Genomic DNA, 21414 nt, shown 5'->3' with positions numbered 1-21414 from the left:
CAGAGCCATACCTATGTTGCAGTCGAAGATCCATGCTCCTTCAAACGAGTAGACAATAATGGACCTTACCGACCCTAATCTAACTAACCATCCTTCGATTGAACAAGACTCAGTTTTACTAGTGGAAGATAACCCCACTGTAAGTATATATCTTTCCTCCATCACATTGTTTGTTTTCTTTCTTAGTTATCACCCTTTATTTATGTGTTCTGTCTACTGCAGCTGCTTGTGATACCACTTATCCCAGTCTTGAGGGGACCACAACCTGGGTGGGGGTTATGGTCAAATGAGAAGACATATGATAATGTGACATACATGGAGCAGCTGATAGCCAACAACCACTGCTTTTCTAAAACTGTGTGGCCCGGAGGAGATTGCTGGGAGCCTGTATTCACGTTTACTCCAACACCAGAAGAACCCATCCACAAGAAACACACTGTTCTGAGGAAAAGAAAAGAGTCTAAACTCAAACCCCATAAAGTTGCATAGGAAAAAGCTATAGATAGAGAACAAAGGCGCATTACACGCTTGTAAGCTGCCTCGACTCCAACCCCCGGTCCTACCAACGAGTTGTTGGAAGCAAGAGTCATCACATTGGAAGCCAATGCAACCATAATGGAAGGCAAGCTAACCATGTTGGAAGCCACAGTCGCCGAGTTGGGAGCATCCAACGAGTGTCTTAAGGAAAAGCTAAATCCAACAATCACAGAACACTGATCTTCCCGAACTCGACCAACATGCTTCTCCAAACTCTAAGAGAAGAAAGATCAACCAGGTAACCATATCTTATGCATAACTACATATCTAACTACAACATTTATTATATACTCTTATTATGATGTTTGTTATTTTCAGACGACAGATGGTTGCTTTGTGCGTTCTAAATCTCCTATTCTCAGTCAATACCAGGCCAAACATCATTATTCTCGACGAAGTGATTTCAACAATCTCGTCGGTCCCGACCATGAATCCTCGCACCACCACTCTCCTGACCACAACTAATCTCATCAACACTCTCCTGACCACAACTCCCCTCACCAACACGCCAATGACCACCACTCTCCTGACCACAACTCCTCTCATCAACACTCTCCAGACCACAACTCCCCCCACCCCTCTCCTAACCACCGCTCTCCTAACCACCACTCTCCTAACCACCACTCTCCAGACCCCAATTCCCCCCACCACCGCTCTTCTAACCACCACTCTCCAGACCCCAACTCACCGCACAACCGCTCTCCTAACAACCACTCCCCTAACCACCACTCTCCTACCAACCAATCACCTCAACTCTCCCAACCACAAACCTCTTAACCACGAACCAGAGTACCCTACATCACCTGACCATAACTCTACTGAGCCCACTATCTCCCTAGCCCACCGCTCTCCAAACCATCACTCATCTAACCACGTCTCTCCAGCCAACAACTCAGGCGTACCCAGATCACCTATGTTTACGCTTTCTGGCCCTGTGTTCAATACGCCCATCTCTCCCACCCACCGGCCCCCACCTCACGCCGCTCTCTCCCCTCAAGGAAGTCCTTCACAACACTTCGCTGCAATAGCTACTTTACCACAGTTTGACTCTACCCCTCTTAAAAAACCAACCTCTCAATCCTCGTGATGTGCCCTTGGGTAGCGCATCGGGAAAAACAGACATGCATGGCTTGATCATGGAAAGCAGTAAAGATATATGTTCATTGTTTGACCCATATCTTCCAAACCACGAGGCTTGTACGTATTAAATCACTTGTAGAATGTTCTCAACTCAATGATGGAGTTCCTCGAAGAAGAATCAGATCAAACGGAGTTCATATGCGACAGTTATGCCCTTTACAAATCATGTGATATTCAGTTCTCGCGAATTCAGACCACCCGAGAAGTTGGAAATAGGTAACCTTCTTTCTGATGAACCAACGACCAATTAAATTATGCCAAAGGTGATTATTCATGTTCTAAATTTTCAAGGAAGTATTGGGCTTGATGGTTTACAAAAAGAATCAAAAACAGACTTGTTTGGGCCAAATGGAGAAACCGATAAAAATTGGCTAAGGAAAAAAGATGGATTTCGACCAGGCCTTAAAGAGACATGTCTTGGCCAATATCAGGAGCATATTCTTCACTTTTCAAAGTCCTGTTCGTGGCTATATCAAGAGGCAGTCCAAGTTCCAGTCAAAGACTTTATTTAGTCAAGTCTTTGTTTCTATTTTCAATGTCTTGTTATTAGCACATTCTTCTTTGGATTTCTACAATTGTAATCCTATAAATAGGGCATATGAGCCATGAAATAAAGCATTCCTTTTTCCCTTTTGTTAGAGTTTATCTCTTTGTTCTTTGCAGAACACTTTTCGTTTCTTGGTGAGGTTATCTCCGAGTAAACAAATCTCTATTTCGTTGGACTTGTGCGTCATATCAAGCGACGTATAGAAACCCTTCTTTTGTTGGACTTGTGCGTCATATCAAGCAACAACTAAAGTCTGGTAGTATCAATAGACTTTCCGCACCTCTTGTGTCACAGTTCAATCCACTAGTTCTCCCTTTTGGCGAGTTCATATCCCCTTAGTCCGATTGAGTGATCCTTCCATATCCTAGGGTTCTTCAAGTGGTATCAGAGCCACTCATTCGGTACTATCTATCCATCTTTTCATCTTCCATTTTCTAAACACTTCATCTTCTTCTTTCTATCTTAAATCCGGGCCACTACCTTACCTATCGTCATTCTTATATAATAAAAAAAACAGAAAAGAAAATAAAAGAAAAAGATCTATCAAAAAAAAAAAAAACAGATAGAATCAAAGTTTCGATTTTTGTTTGGCTAGGTGGTGAAAGAGAAATCCTGCTGGCTGAGGAGAAATTCAGCCTTGTTGCTTGGAGATTCCATTGGGTTACTTTGATTTGTTCTCTTAAAACATTGAGAAAAGACTCTTGAGTGACCATTAAATTTTCGAGAGAAACACGTGTGTGGGTGAGAATAAACACTAGAGAGTGAGGATTTTTTTATCTATTAACCTTTTGTGTTGAGAATTTTCAGGATAAGATGATCGATCTTCAAAAGAGGTATTCTCTACGGTTTGATGTCCAAGAGTTTTGTGACAACTTTGAGAAGGAGATGTTGAAAGACCTCAAGGACGGCAGCCAGATCCATAAGAAAAGCACATCCACACGTGCACCTGTAGCTGAGCTATCATTATTCATCAGTGAAACATCCAAAGGTAAATCTGAAAACAACCTTGAAGATCTAAAAGATTTTTCAGATTATTTACCAATTTTTGATGAGTATGATGAAGAGCTGATTGAAAATTTGATCATTTGTGAGGATGAATGTGATCTTCCTTCTCCAAAATCTGATTTTATGTTTGATGATGAAGAGACTAATGGACTAACCTGTTTTGAACCGGAGCATCCGAGTAGTCTTGTTATATTTTCAAAGGATTTTGAGGAAGAGCCATTCGACTACTCACATCAAGGACCGCTTCTTGGCACCAAGAGACCCATGGACGATGATCTAGGTCCCATATTTGCTGAGGAAGACGAAGCTGGTCCAACCTTTGAAGCGGAAGAACCAAGCGTAACATCCATCATCATGGAGAAAAACTTTGCTTTGATCCCGACACAACTGTGGGAACCAAAATTCACACCGTCGATTTCCGTAATCGGAGGAAAGTCAGGAAACCCTAACTTTCCCTCAGGTCTCGGATTCTCTGCGAGAGCCAACGACAAGTGACCAAATAAATGCGGAAAATATGAAAAGATAACAAAACGAATTTATAGAAAAGGTAGATTTTATTTCGAATCCGCTTAAGAGCGTTGCGATCATTACAAGAGTTTATAAAAGCTTCGGCCGCAAGAGTTGTCAGCGAATTACCTAGTTCTAGCGACCTAAAACCTTAAACCTAGTTGAGTCGCAGCTCGATAATAGAAGACAGAAAAGATACAAAAAATGGTTTTGATTGATTTTGGACTGAACTTTATGAAAGGCTGCCTACGTACCCCTTTCGAGGATCAAGCCGAACGTAGTTCAAGAGATCGAACTGTTTGTGCGCATTCGTTTGGTAATCGGGTGTCAGTCATAGAAACAGAGAATGTCGAGAATAATGCCTCAAAGTTTCTAAGTGCCAAGAGTCCTCCCTTTGCCTCTCACCTAGGACTCCTTATATACTTGCTCCTAGGTCGGTTTGCGCCTTTCCCCTTCTGCCCTTAAGCTATCATAGCTCAAAAATGGAGATATTCCAATTTTTCTGATCTTCGTGATTATCTTTGGAAACTTCACATTTATCCGCGGAAACTTGACATTTATCTTGCCTTACGAACCAAGTATATACCGTCATAAGGCTTATGGGTTTTCGGTTAAGAAATCGTAAGTGGGCTTCGAGTTGCGTTTTAGGTCTCTTTGAGCCGTCTTTGACTCGAAACGTTTATTACGGTTTCTTCGATAAAAAAAAACTTCCCGCAGTTTTTATCATAAAGTTTGACTGATGACTTCGAGTGATGAGAAACAAAAATGGTTTAGCCATGGCCTATGGGAGATAGCATTAAAGACTAGACGAGAATGCATAGATTCGTGTCGTATTTACGTTTTGGAAAAGTTTGGTCGCTACGTAGCGACCGAGCAGTGTACGTGCTCGGTCGCTACGTAGCAACCGAGCTTGGCTGGAGCTCGGTCGCTACGTAGCGACCGAGCCATGTGCATGCTCAGTCGCTACGTAGCGACTGAGCTTGGCTTGAGCTCGGTCGCTACGTAGAGACCGAGCTTGGCTAGAGCTCGGTCGCTACGTAGCGACCGAGCTTGGCTAGAGCTCGGTCGCTACGTAGCGACCGAGCTTGGCTTGAGCTAGGTCGCTACATAGCGACCGAGCTTGGCTTGTGTGTGGTCCGATGGCCATACTTTAGCTTGTCCGTGGCCGATTTGGATACGTGTCCTTTGCGTCCGGACATTTGGTATTTAGTGGTTCGATTGAGATTAGAACAAGATTTTACCGCAAGGCTCTTTGTGAAGATTCTTTTTACGAAGAATAATTATCGTAAAAACGTTCATGCTGAATTTTAAGGGGACTTTCAGACATTGATTCCGTCGTGACCGATTTTGACCCCAACAACAACTCCTACGTTTTTGTCCACATACATTCAAGAGCACTGTGAGAAACTTGATTTGATTAATTTTCTGCCTTAAATGTTTGTTAAGATCAGTTATGAAGATGTGAAACGTTTTGGTTTTGACAAAGTTAAAGAATTTCGTGTTTCAAACTCTATTTTTGAAAACATGGTTAACTCTTTTCAAGTGTTTGAACCTGATAAACTTTCTGGTCAAAAATGTTTTCAAACTGGAAATGACATCAATTCTAATCTTGTTTTGAGTTTTGATCAGTTTCTGAAACATAGTAAGGGTTTTAATCATCATGAAAAGTCAGTAGAGTTTGGTTTGCAACAACCTGTTTTTTGTGCTAGAAAAACGTTTGATTCTTTTGTCTTCAAAGAAAATGGCTTTGATCTGATTTTCATAAACATGAACTGATCACTGGTGATTTGTTTGCATCCACTTGTGCCTTGGATGAACTAATGCTATTTAAGACTGTGCTGGAACAGAAATCACCTAGAGTTGAAACCGGTTTTTGTAACTTTGTTTTGAAGTTTGATATCTTGTGTGTTGAAAGTGATAAACTTTGGCATAATATGAGAGCATTGCTTGAGAATTTTGTTGTTTTGAGCTTTGATATTATTTTAGTTTACAACACATTCTTTGAAAAATATATTGAGCTTTTGATAAGTGATTGTCAATCTGAACTTACTCTTTTGTGTTCCGATTTTGAGAAGGATAGACACGTTTTGAAAATGTTCAATATTATTCTGTGCATTGATACCATTCTGGTCTGTAGTGCTTACTTTGATGTACATTTTGAAAGGCTGAAACGTGTGCTACATGTTCTTGGGAAAGAGACTTTGATTTCTTATTTGAGCAAGTACATGTCTTGCACATATGATCCTGGTATTCTAGTTTCTGTTTTGAGTGTCCAGGATAAACAGACACTCAAAACAGGTTCAGTCTCAAAGAAACGTAAGGAACAAAACCATAGACCGTGCTTATCAGCCTGAGATTTGGAGATGGAAGTATTTGAGGAAAACAACTTCAAAACTGCAAGGAAGTTTCTGTCCAAACTTTTCCTTCATTGAATTTTGCATGATTTTAAAATTCTTTTTACCTGATTCATTTCCTTTTGATACAGGTAAAACAGATTTCAGGTCAAATCCTTTTCAAGAGGGAGAGAATGATGTGCCCTTGGGTAGCGCACCGGGCAAAACAGACATGCATGGCTTGATCATGGAAAGCAGTAAAGATATATGTTCATTGTTTGACTCATATCTTCCAAACCACGATGCTTCTACGTATAAAATCACTTGGAGAATGTTCTCAACTCAATTATGGATCTCCTCGAAGAAGAATCGATCAAACGGAGTTCATATGTGACAGTTATGCCCTTTACAAATCTTGTGATCTTCAGTTCTCGCGAATTCAGACCACCCGAGAAGTTGGAAATGGCTAACCTTCTTTCTGATGAACCAACGACCAATTCAATCATGCCAAAGGTGATTATTCATGTTCTAAATGTCCAAGAAAGTCTTGGGCTTGATGGTTTACAAAAAGAATCAAAAACAGACTTGTTTGGGCAAAATGGAGAAACCGATAAAAATTGGCTTAGAAAAAAAGATGGATTTCGACCAGGCCTTAAAGAGACATGTCTTGGCCCATATCAAGAGCATATTCTTTAATTTTCAAAGTCCTGGTTCTGGCTATATCAAGAGGCATTCCAAGTTTCAGTCAAAGGCTTTATTTAGTCAAGTCTTTGTTTCTATTTTTAATGCCTTGTTTTTTGCACATTCTTCTTTGGATTTCTACAATTGTAATCCTATAAATATGGCCTATGAGCCACGAAATAATGCATTTTTTCCCTTTTATTTGATTTTATCTCTTTGTTCTTTGTAGAACACTTTTTGTTTCTTGGTGAAGTTATCTCCGAGTAAACAAATCTCTATTTCGTTGGACTTGTGCGTCATATCAAGAAACGTATAGAAACCCCTCTTTTGTTGGACTTATGCGTCATATCAAGCAACAACTGAAGTCTGTTAGTATCAAGAGACTTTCTGCACCTTTTGTGTCACCGTTCAATCCACTAGTTCTCCCTTTTGGCGAGTTCATATCTCCTTAGTCCGATTGAGTGATCCTTCCCTATTCTAGGGTTTTTCACCTCACCTGCTCACAGTCTAACATTACTAGAATGGCCAACCGGTATACGATTCCTCAATCCTTCCATACTCCCCTCTACCACTATTTACCCCCCCCCCCCACCTCATGTCACTACCACAGCAGCTCCCCTCTAACACTATTTACCCCACCACCTGCTGTCACTACGACACCCACCAGCTCACCCAACAACCCTGCAGGGTTTTCTACCCATTTCTCCACGCCCAACGCTTTCGCTGCAACTGCTGTTCTTAAAGGGTCTACCAGTGCGTTCCCGACAACACCCAGCAGTTTGATCGATGAAGTAAATGTCACTTTTTTATTGTACATACTTTATTGGTTGTCTTCTAATAACTATCTTCATTTGTGAACTAACTCACTTCTTTACTTGCTGCAGGAACAAAAAAGTGAGCACGGGGTGGGAAAACTCAGTGATTCCTCACCGGACAAGACAGTATGAATGGTCGTGGACGAACTCAATGTATTGCTTCTCGTACTTGCTCCCTTTTCCTCGAGCTTATATTGCAGGCACAAACGAGAGACCATGATGTTTGCGAGCTCAGTGACTCATCGACGGCCAGAAAAATACACTTCATTCTCCGTCTGACGATGAAAAGACCCTCGCCGAAGCCTTCATCAACCGCCCTGATTTTCCCCATTATCTTCTTATAACACCGCCGCCGAAGGATCTCTGTGACCTTTTCTCTAAAACATTGTCGTAAAAGAATGTGTAAGTACAATTCCATATCCTTCCTCTGACCACACCTTTTCCTACTCTACTTATATTGTTTTGGTATTTCTCTGCGTGCCAGCTTCCACGTTACACGTTCAAAAATCTATTTTAACAACCAGTTCCTCCTCCAGCTAGCCACTCCCTCCCAATGGACGGACTCAGTGGTACGTGCCTCTATAGTTATTGATATCATGATTTTCCATCTCCTCTTTTCTCACTCAATAACAATGACCGATGTTTCCTCCAGCACATGTCTGTGCTAATGCACATGCTCCTTATGGAGAATGCCTCATTTACACCGCCCACCTTAACATCATTGATGCAGTCCAAAGATCGCCAATTCCAAGCTGCAATAAAAAAGACAAGATCCGGTGGGACTCTCGACTATCAAAACTGATCTTGCTTCCTAGTCAAACATGGATGAAAAAAGTTCACAAGGTCTACACTTCTATGATCAGGGACGACAGGCACTACGTGGGGCTAGCTATCAACCTCGTTGCTGGACATGTCAAAGTTCTTGATTCACTACCCGATCTCTACGACGAGGACGCTGTTCTAGGTTTCCTCAAGCCCATTCTGCAGATGCTCTCCTATCTTATCCGCTATGTGGCAAAGAACAACTCCCATGATCTTTCACCTTTCACATGTCAGCGCAAACCGGGCACCTATCAAAACATCAGGTCTGGCGACTGTGGGCTAATCTGTGTGAAGTTTATGGAGCTGCACCTTTATGGCGATCCATATCCACACATGAGCGGGATCACAGATGACAATGTTGACAAGTTCCGACAACAATACGCAATGGAAGCGTATAAAACCATCGTCCTACCAGCTTACCACGCCACTACCCCTCTGTAATCTTCTTACCACAACTTTCCTTTTTTGGTTCAGGAGGCACATTTTTCTGTGTTCTACTAATGTGCCCTACTCGGCTAAGTCTCAGACTTTATGTATTAGTGCCATTCCGGCTAGGACCTATTATGTAACCTAATGTCACCCAACTAGACTTTGTGGGAGCTTTTGGTAATTAATTAACCTATGTTTTAATTCTCCTTACCTTTGTCCTTTTAATCCTAAAACACATTGCTCCTTAACTAAACAAAAAAAATCATCCACAACATGTATCAGTAACCACGGGAACATATCCACAGTAATGTAACAGAAACATACAATGTGTACCCAACCACTGCTACGCGTCCACGACCACAGGTACATCGTAACGCAGTGTTTTGTCTTTGGACCTCGAGAAGAACTCCCCCACCTGTAAATTGATAAATATCTACACATGCTCTTATGAAAGTCATATTACTCGATCTTATATCTAAAAAAAAAACACAACAATTTTCTGGACTTACAAGGGAATTTACTTCCACACTCTCGACCCTCTGTTTACAGGTTACATACTCGGCTCAGCCTCTCTTGTAAGCCCGCTTTCGCTTTCTTTCCTTGTACGAAGACCATTTCTTTCATGTACGTTTATCACCTTTTTTTCGTAGACTCCAACTATGGAGAATGTTCACGGAATCCCCAGGCAGTGCCATTGCGGATCTCAGACCATTGTGCTCACTTCCAAGACTAAAAAAAACCCTGGCAGAAGGTTCTTTCGTTGCGGAACAACTTCCGGTACAGGCCATGTTTTCAAGTGGGTTGACGAAGCTAATTCCGAAGAGTTGGGCCTTTTGGCAGATAAACAAGCGACGTTCGAACTGGACCTTATCCAACTTAAGCAAGAACTTATTGACATGAAGAAAGATATCAGCGAGATTGTTGAGGTTTTAGAGGGTATTAAATCTAAGGTCTAGATATGGTTCTAGAACCAATTCCCATCATCTTGTATTAAACATTGCTATCCATCTAGTACGCAACAATGTTCTTACTTGCTTTTCCCTTTCTTGTATTAAATATTCAACACAAAATTTAGACTCCAACATCAACACCTATACCATAACCACATCATCCACATCCGCGCATCCACAAGTACAAATTTGTGTTTCAGCATCTCCACAGACACATCAAAACATAGATTTTCCAAACCATTTCAACACCTAGCCACAACCTACTGGCCACAGTCTCCTTACCACACCTTACTGTCTCGCATCACTTATGTTCACCCTGACCACAACTTGTCTAACCACAAAAACTTCGTTCAGTATGCAAACTTCCATACAACACCACGCTTGTTCACAAACAACCACTTCCAGATCCTTATGTAGAGGGAGATTTCTAGGTATGATAACCAAAATAAATTGAAATAATAACAATCTTGTTCACAAACATAACATCCAATTTCCAAAAAGCATCACAAATCTACATGTGGATGCTACGTCAAAGCAACAACCCAACTACAAACATATCATCCACATCCTCGCATACATAAATCCAAAATACTCGACAGCTCATACCAATTACACAAAAAAAGTCTTGACATGAAGAAAGATAACATTCAGACATTTTCGCAAAAAAACAAGCCACGTTCGAACAAGACCTGATCCAACTTTAGCAAGAACTTCTTGACATGAAGAAAACTATCACCAAGATTGTTGAGGTTTCAGAGAGTATTAGCTCTAAGGTCTAGATCTGGTTCTAGAACCAATTTAAGCATGTAGTATTAAACATGGCACCCCAACTACTATGCAACAATGTTCTTAATTGCTTCCCCCATCTTATATTAAACATTCAAAAAAATAATTATGTACCAATATCACCACCTATACCACAACCACATCATCCACCACCGCGCATCCACCATGAAGCCACAACCACAGTGTTTCTCACATCCTTTCGTTGTGAACATCGGGACCACAACTTTCCTAACCACAAAACTTCGTTGGGGTGACTTAGGGTTCAACACCTAGCACCAACTTGTCTAACCACAAAACTTCCTTGCGTATGCAAACTTCCATACAACATTGTGGGAACCGAAATTCACAACGTCGAGATTTGTTAATCGGAGGAAAGCCAAGCTAACCTAGCCTTCCCTGAAGGTCCCGGTTATCTGCTGGGCCACGCACAACACAATCAATATGAAAGAGTCAAAAGTAATAAATCGTAAAAGAGCGAAAAGAGAACAAAGAGGTCTTATTTCCGAATTGACGTTTGAGCGTGAACAACAGGTAAGATCCTAGGCCACGAGAGCTGTCGGTACGTTCGCTAGTCTAGCCACCTAAATTCTAACCTAGTCGAGTCGCAGCTCGGTAGTAAAAACGGAAAAATGCCTAAATTGTTCTAAGTATTAAGTTTGCTCTGAGAAAGCTCTCTCTTGCTCCTCGCATTAAGCCCTCCTTATATACTCTCTCTAGGTCGGTTTGCACCTCTTCCTGGGCCGGATTCGTCACGAGACGGGCTTTTCCATTTTTCGTCACCCTTCATGATTATCTTCGGAAACTTGACATTTATCTTTCCATGCGAATAAAAAATAGACTGTCATATCAGCCTTAGGCTCAATCCTATTCTAAAATCGTAAGTGGGCCGTTTAGCCGCGGTTCAGGCCCCTTTTGGGCCAATTTGGGACTTCGACGTTTTTACGATTTTCCCTAAGAAACAGCTGTTGGTTTTTCCGAAAGGATTCCAATTCCCCTTTTATTTAAGGCAACTGGTGTTCAAGCTAACCATAGCCGTTTTATACGGCAGGCAGGAATCCATTTCGACGATCAAGTTTTATTAACTTTCCCGAAGTCTTTCTTTGATAATCCTAAGCAAGACGAGACATGGGTATTGCGTCCAAGGGCCCGAGGATTGTGTTATGGGAACTTAGACGAGGATGCACGGTTTCGGGACAGCAGGTAGGTCCTCGCCCATGGGCGAGGTGACCTCGGTGCTGGTCGTCCTCGCCCATGGGCGAGGTGACCTCGGCGCGGGTCGTCCTCGCCCATGGGCTAGGTGACCTCGGCGCGGGTCGTCCTCGCCCATGGGCGAGGTGACCTCGGCGCGGGTCGTCCTCGCCCAGGGGCAAGGTGACCTCGGTTGAGACGGTCCTCGCTTATGATCGAGACCTCATCCTGTGTGATTTTCTTCTCGACATTTGTCGGTTCGCATCCGCGAAAAACTGTCTTTTACTTGATTAACCGTTTTCCGGGAATGTCTAGTTTTCAAGGATCGATCGAGAGTTGGGTTTCCGGGAACTTTCAGGCATTGATTCCGTCGTGACCGGTTTTGACCCCCACAAACATCATGTTTGTTCAGAAACAACCACTTCCAGATCATTATGTTTACGAGATTTCTAAGTTTATTATGGAGTTAAAACACCACCAATCATCTTGTATTAAACATTGCTACTCATCTAGTACGCAAGAATGTCCTTAATTGCTTTTCTCCATCTTGTATTAAACACTCAACAAAAAATTTATGTTCCTACATCAACACCTATACCACAACCACATCATCCACATCCGCGCACCCACACGTACAAATTTGTGCTTCAGTGTCTCCATAGACACAACAAAAACATAGATTTCCCAAACCAAATCTACACATTGCCACAACCACATCATCCACCACCGCGCATCCACACGTACAAAATTATGTTTCAGCATCTCCAGAAACACAAGAAAACATAGCTTTCCCAAACCATATCAACACCTCACAACAACCTAGTGACCACAGTCTTATCTACTAAGGGTTCAACACCTAGCCACAACTTGGCAAACCACACACCTTCCTTGAGTTAGCAAACTTCCATACAACAGAATGTTTGTTCACAAACAACCACTTCCAGATCATTATGTTTACGAGATTTCAATGTTTATTATGGAGTTAAAACACCACCAGCTAAAAACTAGGTATGATAACCAAGACAATAAGAAATAATAACCAACTTGTTCACAAAATACATCACAAGCCTAGATGTGGATGTTATATCAAAGCAACAACACAACCACAAACATATCATCCACATCTCGGCATCCATAAATCCAAAAAAAGAGTCAAGGTCCTTCCCGTGGCCTGTTCTGAAACTCCCCACAATTTTACATCCTAGCCATTACACAAAAAACTACTCCCTCACAAATACACCAAAACACACGTTCATATCGGGCGAGTATGTTGGTCATGTTATGCCCTATACCCCTGCATTTTCCACACCTGTTTGGTACAGCCTTCTTATTAGGTCCCTGCCACACATGTCCACACCTTAGATTTGTATTACAATTTAAACAAAGAGACAAACCAGTGATATTACAAACACAACTTTGTGAGAACCGAAATTCGCACTGTCGATTTACGTTTAAATAAGAAAACTAGGAAAACCCTAATTTCCCAGAGGTCCCAGATATCTGCTAATACCACACGCCAAGCAAATCAGAACACGATAATGACAACGATAAAGTATAAAAATCGTAAGAAGAGAGCAAAGAGAAGTCTTATTCCGAATTTGCGTATGAGCGTTTACAAAAAGGTATAAGCCTGGGCTCGAGAGCTGTCGGCGAGATTCCTAGTTCTAGCAACCCTAAGACGGCTAAACCTAATTGAGTCGAAGCTCGAAATAACAAAAACGGAAAGTTGCCTAATTGCCCTAAGTGCTAGGTTTTCTCTGAAAAAGTTCTTCCCCATGCCTCTCGCGTAGGACCCCTTAAGCTGGCATAGCATAAAAATGGAGATATTCCCTTTTTTCCGATCTTCGTAATTATCTTCAAAATTTTGTATTTATCCGCGGAAACTTGAAATTTATCTTCCCTTGCGGACCAAGCGTAAACCGACATGCGGTTTACGGGCTGTTGGTTGAGAAATCGTAAGTTGGGCCTCGAGTCGTGTCTTAGGTCCCTTTGGGCCGTCTTTCGACTCGAAGCGTTTAATATGGCTTCTTTCGATAAAGAATGAACTTCCCGCGGTTTTTATGGTAAAGCTTGATTGATAACTTTGAGATGGCGGGGAACGTGAGATGGGTTCGCTACGGTATTCGGGAGATAGCATGGAAGGGTAGACGAGAATGCATGGACTGATGACGTATCGACGTTTCGGAAGAACTCGGTCGCTACGTAGCGACCAAACTTTGTTTCGAGCTCGGTCGCTACGTAGCGACCGAGCGGAGTACGCGTTTGGTCGCTGCATAACGATCCTTCTCGAGCTCTTGTCCGATTATTCGCGTTTCTTCCGAAAAGGTTTTTCGTAAAGAAGAATATATTTGTCGAAGATTTTTTTCTACGTTTTTCTTCTTCGGAGATTTGGACGTTAACTTCGTCGTGACCGTTTTTGACCCCAACAGTTAGCCCCCCAGCACATTGGGAACGTGGATTTCTAGCGAGGTCCCAATGTGTGGTATGGCGAGTTTGGACGAGATTGGTGTATTTGGGCGAAGTTCGTGTCCAAAAATCCGCAAGTAAATAGTAATTTCTCGTGCCTATAAGAAGGGAGGTAACTTCTTCATAACCTTCACACTTACTCAGTCTCATACTTATTCTCATAGAAAGGTTTTTCTTGAAAAGTTCTTTCTCTTTCTCTTAGTCATTTCCTCCTTGATCTTAAAAAAAAAGAAAAACACGAGATGTCGAGTAAGAAGAGGAGTTCGAAGAAAGGGTTTTTGTCCGCGAAAGTTTCTGAAGAGCTTCGAGTGCCGAAGATGGAATTCGTTCCTCATTCGGTAGACCCTGCCGAGAACAAGGCATGGTGGGTGGCGTGTTACGGTTCGATCACGCCTCCCATAGAAAAATCGTTCCCAGTCATGAACCATCGTCCGGTGGAGGCAGGTGCGCCGAGTAGGAGTACTAGCGGATTCCTCGAGGTCATGCAGTCGTTCTACCATATTTCGGACGCGGTGGAATTCAGGATTCCTTGTCAAGGAGAGTGCGCTAGTAGTCCCCTGGAGGGCTTCTTTACTTGTTACGAGGCATTTGTAGTGCGTTGCCGTTTATGGTTTCCGATCTCCGAGATCATCGTCAGTGTGTTGGGTCGTTTCGGGGTGGCGATTAGCCAACTGAATCCTCTTAGCATCCAGCACCCCATAGGGAACCTGGTCCTGAGCTACGAGCATGGTCTCTCTCTCACCGTTGATCATTTCGAAGCACTTCTTCGATTACAGATCATCCGGGACACGGACACGTACAAGCTTGTTCCTCGGAACTTCATGTCAGTGGTAAAGGGGTTCACTTCTAACTTCAACTCGTGGAGGAAGTTTTTCTTCTTCGTTCGTGTAGACGCAGAGTCCGTTGAGGAGAGTTGTATCCCACTGTTTCAGAGGTTGCCGAACGATCATCCCTCTATCAACTCTCTTGCTCTGTTTCCTGAGGACATTATTGCGATCAGGGATCTGCTCAGGAATGGTCCTTTTTTCTGGACTTCTTTTACGCCGAAGAGAGTTCGTAAGGCGTTGAGGTTTGTGCATCCTGGTCCTGCTTTGGGCGGAGAAACAAGGAGTGATTCCGAACCTGAAGACCAAGGTCCCAACGCCGGTCCCAACGCCGCTCCCACTATTGTGACGGGGCCGAATTCTTCGAAGGGGAAATGTATTGATCTCGGTGACCTGGAGTTTTCGGTGGACGATTGCATGCTTCCAGGATGGGATCCGAACCTTGCTTTCGGCAATGGACGTGGTACGAGCGAGGTCCCTATTCCGGACTTCAATGATTTCTTCGCTAGTCTTCCGTTGGGTTTTGACACTCCTCAGGCCACGAGCGAGTCAGGGAGGCCGAGAGTTGTTGCGGAAGGATCTCGCATCATTAACGGGGTATAATTTTTAAGAATCCTGACGATCGTTATTATTATTTTTTGCTTATAACGTGTCAATCGGTTTTACAGGGTATGAACTTGCTTGGATCGGCCATTGAGGTGAGCCATAGAGAGGCCATGATATATCGCTTTAAAGCGGAGAAGGCGGAAAATGATCTTGTTCGTATGCGAGACGAGATGTTGGCGCGAGACGCTCAACTCGCTCGTGATCATGCGAGGGCTGTTCGCAGGGCGGAACGGAAGAGCAAGAGGGAAATTATCGAATTGATGAAGACTCGCGCTTCTCAATTTCAGGTTGAGTACGGGAATCTTAAGGGTGCTTTCAACTCGCTGGACGACTTCCGTGAGTGTCGCGGCTCCGTCGGGAGCCTTTGGAAGACGCAGGAAGATGATAACGTCTTCGAGAGGGAGATGGAGTTAATGAAGGGTGGCATGAAGGACCATGCTCACGCTGAGGCGACCATTCCTCCAATCGACGGGAAGATCCAGGGATTCTGGGATCCCATCCCGGTTTCCCCCGATACCGTAGAGACTACGGCTGATTTTGCTGGTGATGATGAGGAAGTGAACTTTCCCACGGATGCATTCGGGGCTTCCTTGTCTGGGAGTTTTAACTTCGAACTGTGAGTGTTTTGGCGGGAAGGATTTTTTCCCTTTATCTAGTATTTAGCGGCCGAGTGTGGCCTTTGTTCATATATGTCTGGCCGAGTGTGGCCTTGAACTTTGTACGGGCATTTTTTGGCCTCTTTTATCGGGACTGGCCGTTGGTGGCCTTGAACCCCTACCGCTATGCGGTTTATATAATGGATGTCTGTTTGGGTTACTTTGTTTAGAGTGGGTTTGAAGTGAACATGAGTTGTCGTCTCATATTTATCTTCGTTGAGGCGTTCGATCTGTTAGTTCGTTCGAGACGTGAGTTTTCGTAAAAATTATTTACGATTTTTCGGGAACGTTGAGATATGAACGAAGAGACATGTTTTAGGAATCTCGTATCGTTTAGATATCATGTCTTTGAGATGTTTGAGACCAATGCGATGGGTTTAGGGCAAGACCTAGGTTTACTCTCGGTTTTAAGGTTTGTGCGGTGACTAGCCGGCTATCGGTTTTCCTGTTGCGATTTCTACCTGATTCGTACCGATTTAAAGTCCGCGATAGGTTCTCGGCTTATACGACTTGTATGGTGCGAATCGAGCATCTTTCCAGAGACAATTTTTAAGCCAACTGGAAGTGCTAGACCAAAATTTTGGATTTTTTTTTGTAGCGCGCTTTCGTCCTTGTGTTGGACGTTTGAAGATCAAAAGAGTGATCAGGTTGCGTTTGTTTAAGACGGCTGATGTGTTCGTCGGGGCCAATCGACGAACGGAGTGTAAGATTTGTAGTGGTCGCGTTTGGACAATTTGTTCGTATCATCTCGATTTTTAACTTGGCGACGTCTCGCAGTTATATCGAAGACTATACGTATATTTTTGAAGTGAGATTGCTTTGCGATTTTGTCTTAAAAAGAGCAACGCATATTTCGTGAAAATTGTCGAAATCTCGATAGATTTTGATTACAATAACGCATCTTTTCCTATGTGGGAGTATACGAGTATACACACCCATTCCCCCCCCCCCTTTTTGGAGAGGGGGATAGCTGAACTCGTCATTCGACGAGCTGCCTACGTACCCCTTTCGAGGATCAAGCCATCTCGTAGTTCTGTTTTATGCCGCGAGTGTTTTTACTCGGCGGTTGTCGCCGTGCTGACCGCCTTGATCGAGATGATCGTAGCAGGGTTAGTGTTCTCTTCCGGATGTTCCGGTTGAATTGTAGTGTTGGCTTCGGCCTCATGTTGAGTTTCAACGCCCGAAGCAACTGCGTCGGCAGACGATATGAAATCGTCTTTTCTCGAAATGTTGTTTGTTGAAGATTTATCGATCTTCGTGCGTTTGTGATTTGCCGTTGCAGAGGTTGTCATCTGTCTTAACTTGTGTTCTGCGAGGAAGCACAGTCGCGACTGTTTCTGACATCCCTAGATAGCTGCGACTCCGTTTGGGGTCGGGAATTTGATGCCCAGGTGGTACGTCAATGGAACGGCTTGCATAGCGTTGAGCCACGGGGTTCCCATGATTGCGTTGTAGATGGCAGGATGATCGACTACCGCGAACTCTACGATTTTTGTGACCTCCTTGGCCATGACAGGTAGCTGAATCGATCCGAGGGTCATCGATACTTCGCCAGAAAAGCCTGTGAGCGGTTTCGGAGTTGGAGTTACTTCTCCGAGTTCGATGCTCATCCGATTGAGAGTGTCGCCGAAGATTACATTGACCGTGCTTCCTGTGTCAATGAGTTCTTTTCCGACTTCCAGATCTCGTATGACGAGGTCTATGACGAGCGGATCGCAGTGAGGCTGATCAATCCCGCTGGCTTCCTCCTTTGTGCAGGTGATTGAGCAGTTCTGATCATCTTTGGTAGGAGACCATGTAGGCCAGTTTGTGCTCGACTCCGCCTTCCGCTGGTAAGCCTTGATGGCGGAGACCGTATCGTTGCAGAATTGCGATCCTCCGATGATCATGTTGACTCTACGACGTTTGTTGTCGTTCCCTTTGTCGTCTGGCCTCCTGCCGCGTTTATCCCAAGATTGATTTCTTTGGGGAGATCTCTCCGCGGGAAGATTTCTGTCCGGCTTTGGGGGGCGATCGGTCTCCAGGATGAGATCTTTCACGCTGGTCACTTCCGAGAGTTCTGCGGCTAGTAGCTTCGCGGCCAGCCTTGCTCCCAAGACCTTGCAGTTAGTCGTGGAGTGTCCTCGGGATTGGTGGAACTCGCAGAAGGTGTTTTCATCATATCCTTGATTGCGAGTCCACGTATTCCCCGTGGTTCGGCCCTGGTCCGAGCTGATCGCGTAATTGTGCGCTCCTTGGAGTTCTTTTCCCTCGTGATGGACATACTTGTCGTTACGAGGGTTCTTCTTCCTTGTTTTCGGGTCTACATCTTTCGAGGACGATCTTGCCGACTTATGCTTCTGCGATAAGATTTTCGTTTCTTCCTCGATCATGATGTAGTCCGTCGCCTTGTGGAGGGCGTCTTGGATCGTCCGTGGTTTTTCGAGGGATATCCATTTTCTGAATTTCGACTTGTACCAGAGCGTCTTTCTGAGCGAGTCAATGGCCACCTTGTCGCTTATCCCGCTGACCCTGGACATCACCAACTTGAACCGGCTGATGAACTCGCGGAGGGGTTCCTCTTCCCTCTGGGACAGACTCTAGAGATCGACATCGAAAGTTTCTCTATCTATGAACATAGAGTATTGCTTGAGAATTTCTGATGCGAGCTGTCGGAAACTCCCGATAGAGTTTCGTTTAAGGCGCGCGAACCATTCGAGGGCTGCTCTTTCTAGATTCTCGACGAACAGGCGGCAGTAGTCGGCGTCTCTCTCGCCGTCCTTCAGCCTCGCTCTTCCCATCGTGATGTGGAAAGCCTGAAGGTGCGCTCTCGGATCGGTCGTACCATCATACTTCGGTACTTTGATCTTTCCTGGATCGGATACCCTCGTATCTGAGATGCGAGCGGTGAAAGGGGTTTTCCGAGCCCCTTCCAGCAGTCTATCGATCTTGGGGGGTGCTTGTAGCATGATGGATTTGAGATTTTACGGCTCTTACTTCTGCCGCAGTCTTGGTGATATAGTCGCGAAGATCACATATATCCGACGTCTCATCAGCAGGTTTCCGCGCATGACGGCGTTTACTGCGAGTGAGCTCGGTTTGTTTTTCAGCCAGCTCTTCCTGTTCGTTCCAATAGAGGATTTCCTCCTCTTCTGTCATCGGTTTGTCGAACGGAGAGCTTTCCCGAGTGAATCGGCTTCTGGTCCTTCTTGGATGTCTGTCGGCATCTTCATCAGTATTTTTGGAGACATCGCTAGGATCCAGGTCGACTTGCTCGACTCCGTTGTCCTCTGAAGCCTTCGCGGGAGGCGGAGGGCTTTCGGAGTTTCCCTTTTCGACGGGAGACTTCTCGCTAGGGTTTTGACCCGAAGGTCGTTCCTGGACGGCTCCAGGCCTGTTCAGTGGGGTCGCAAAGTCAAGTCTTTTCCCGTGGAGTTTAGTGGTTCCACGGGGGCAGATTGCTCGAGTCCTTGCCGTTAAAGTTTCAACTTGTTTGGTCAAGGTGCTCACGAGCTTATCCTGTTCTTCCGACTTTTTTTCGTAGGTGGCGAACATCTTTTTAAACTCCTCGAGCGCCGCGGCGTTGGCTGGTACGTTGGCCGCGGATACGTTCGCTGCGGGAGTGTGGAGATCAGTGCCGCTGCCTCCGTTAAGAGGAGTCTGCACGTTATCCGTGTCGTCAGTTGACATGTCTGGTTGAGCGTGATGTGGTTGAGAGTTAGATTGATTCGTATCCCCCTCCTTCTAGCGCCAAACCGTGGGAACCGAAATTCGCACTGTCGATTTCCGTTTAAATAAGGAAACTAGGAAAACCCTAATTTCTCAGAGGTCCCGGATATCTGCTAATAACACACGCCAAGCAAATCAAAACACGATAATGACAACGATAAAGTATAAAAATCGTAAGAAGAGAACAAAGAGAAGTCTTATTCCGAATTTGCGTATGAGCGTTTACAACAAGGTATAAGCCTGGGCTCGAGAGCTGTCGGCAAGATTCCTAGTTCTAGCAACCATAAGACGGCTAAACCTAATTGAGTCGCAGCTCGAAATAACAAAAAGTGAAAGTTGCCTAATTGCCCTAAGTGCTAAGTTTTCTCTGAAAAAGTTCCTCCCCATGCCTCTCGCCTAGGACCCCTTATATACTGACTCCAAGGTCGGTTTACGCCTTTCCTCTTGTGCCCTTAAGCTGGCATAGCATAAAAATGGAGATATTCCATTTTTTCCGATCTTCGTAATTATCTTTAAAAATTTGTATTTATCCGCGGAAACTTGACATTTATCTACCCTTGCGGACCAAGCGTAAACCGACATGCGGTTTACGGCCTGTTGGTTGAGAAATCATAAGTTGGGCCTCGAGTCGTGTCTTAGGTTCCTTTGGGCCGTCTTTCGACTCAAAGCGTTTATTACGGCTTCTTTCGATAAAGAATGAACTTCCCGCGGTTTTTACGGTAAAGTTTGATTGATAACTTAGAGATGGCGGGGAACGTGAGATGGGTTCGCTACCGTATTCGGGAGATAGCATCGAAGGGTAGACGAGAATGCATGGACTGATGTCGTATCGATGTTTCGGAAGAGCTCGGTCGCTACGTATCGACCAAACTTTGGTTCGAGCTCGGTCGCTACGTAGCGACCGAGCGGAGTACGCGTTTGGTCTACCTATTGTGCAAGCTCTTCAAGTATTCTCTGACTGGAGAAGCGATATACTGGCTTAAGAAGCTACCCACAAGATCTCTAACATCCTGGGCCGACATCAAGAATGCTTTCTTGCGAAACTTCTTCGATGAGGCACGCGCTGAAGACTTGAGGAGCAAAATTGCTACATTCGCGCAGGAGACTGGAGAGTCTTTCAAAGATGCGTGGATCAGATTCAAGTTCTTCCAGCGAGACTGTCCACACCACGGATTCAACGAAGTGCAACTGCTGAGCACTTTCTTTAGAGGTATCGCCTTGAGGTATTAGATGGCTCTTGATAAAGCTAGCGAGGGAAACTTCAACACCAGGAATCCGGTGGAAGCTTTGAGACTGATAGAAAATCTAGCAAACAGCAGCAGCAGCAAGAACACTGACTTTGAGAGGAAGAAGTTTGTTGCATCCCTAGGGAAAGAGCAGATGGACGAAGTTAGAGCAAAGTTAGATGTGGTTC

At 44.2% G+C, this 21414-nt stretch overlaps 1 protein-coding gene and 1 non-coding gene across 2 annotated transcripts; one reads left to right on the top strand and one right to left on the bottom strand.

Moving 5' to 3' along the window:
• The first annotated feature begins 9475 nt into the window (after positions 1-9475).
• LOC125579977 (uncharacterized protein At1g43920, Chloroplastic-like) lies at positions 9476-9772 on the top strand. Its single transcript, XM_048743902.1, has one exon. The coding sequence runs from the start codon at positions 9476-9478 to the stop codon at positions 9770-9772; it is 297 nt and encodes a 98-aa protein (XP_048599859.1).
• An 11295-nt stretch (positions 9773-21067) lies between these two features.
• LOC125581149 lies at positions 21068-21175 on the bottom strand. The gene has a single exon (XR_007318860.1). It is a non-coding gene; the product is annotated as a small nucleolar RNA R71 (small nucleolar RNA).
• Between the last annotated feature and the right edge of the window lie 239 nt (positions 21176-21414).

The sequence above is a fragment of the Brassica napus genome, chromosome C1 (assembly GCF_020379485.1).
Source record: "Brassica napus cultivar Da-Ae chromosome C1, Da-Ae, whole genome shotgun sequence".
In the NCBI taxonomy this organism is placed as follows: Eukaryota; Viridiplantae; Streptophyta; class Magnoliopsida; order Brassicales; family Brassicaceae; genus Brassica; species Brassica napus.
The sequence above is the reverse complement of the archived record's forward strand: the minus strand, read 5'-3'. Positions and strand labels throughout refer to the sequence as shown.

What these genes read in the sequence shown, in the direction of transcription:
- LOC125579977 (XM_048743902.1), top strand. Translation starts at nt 9,476, where the DNA reads ATGGAGAATGTTCACGGAATCCCCAGGCAGTGCCATTGCGGATCTCAG.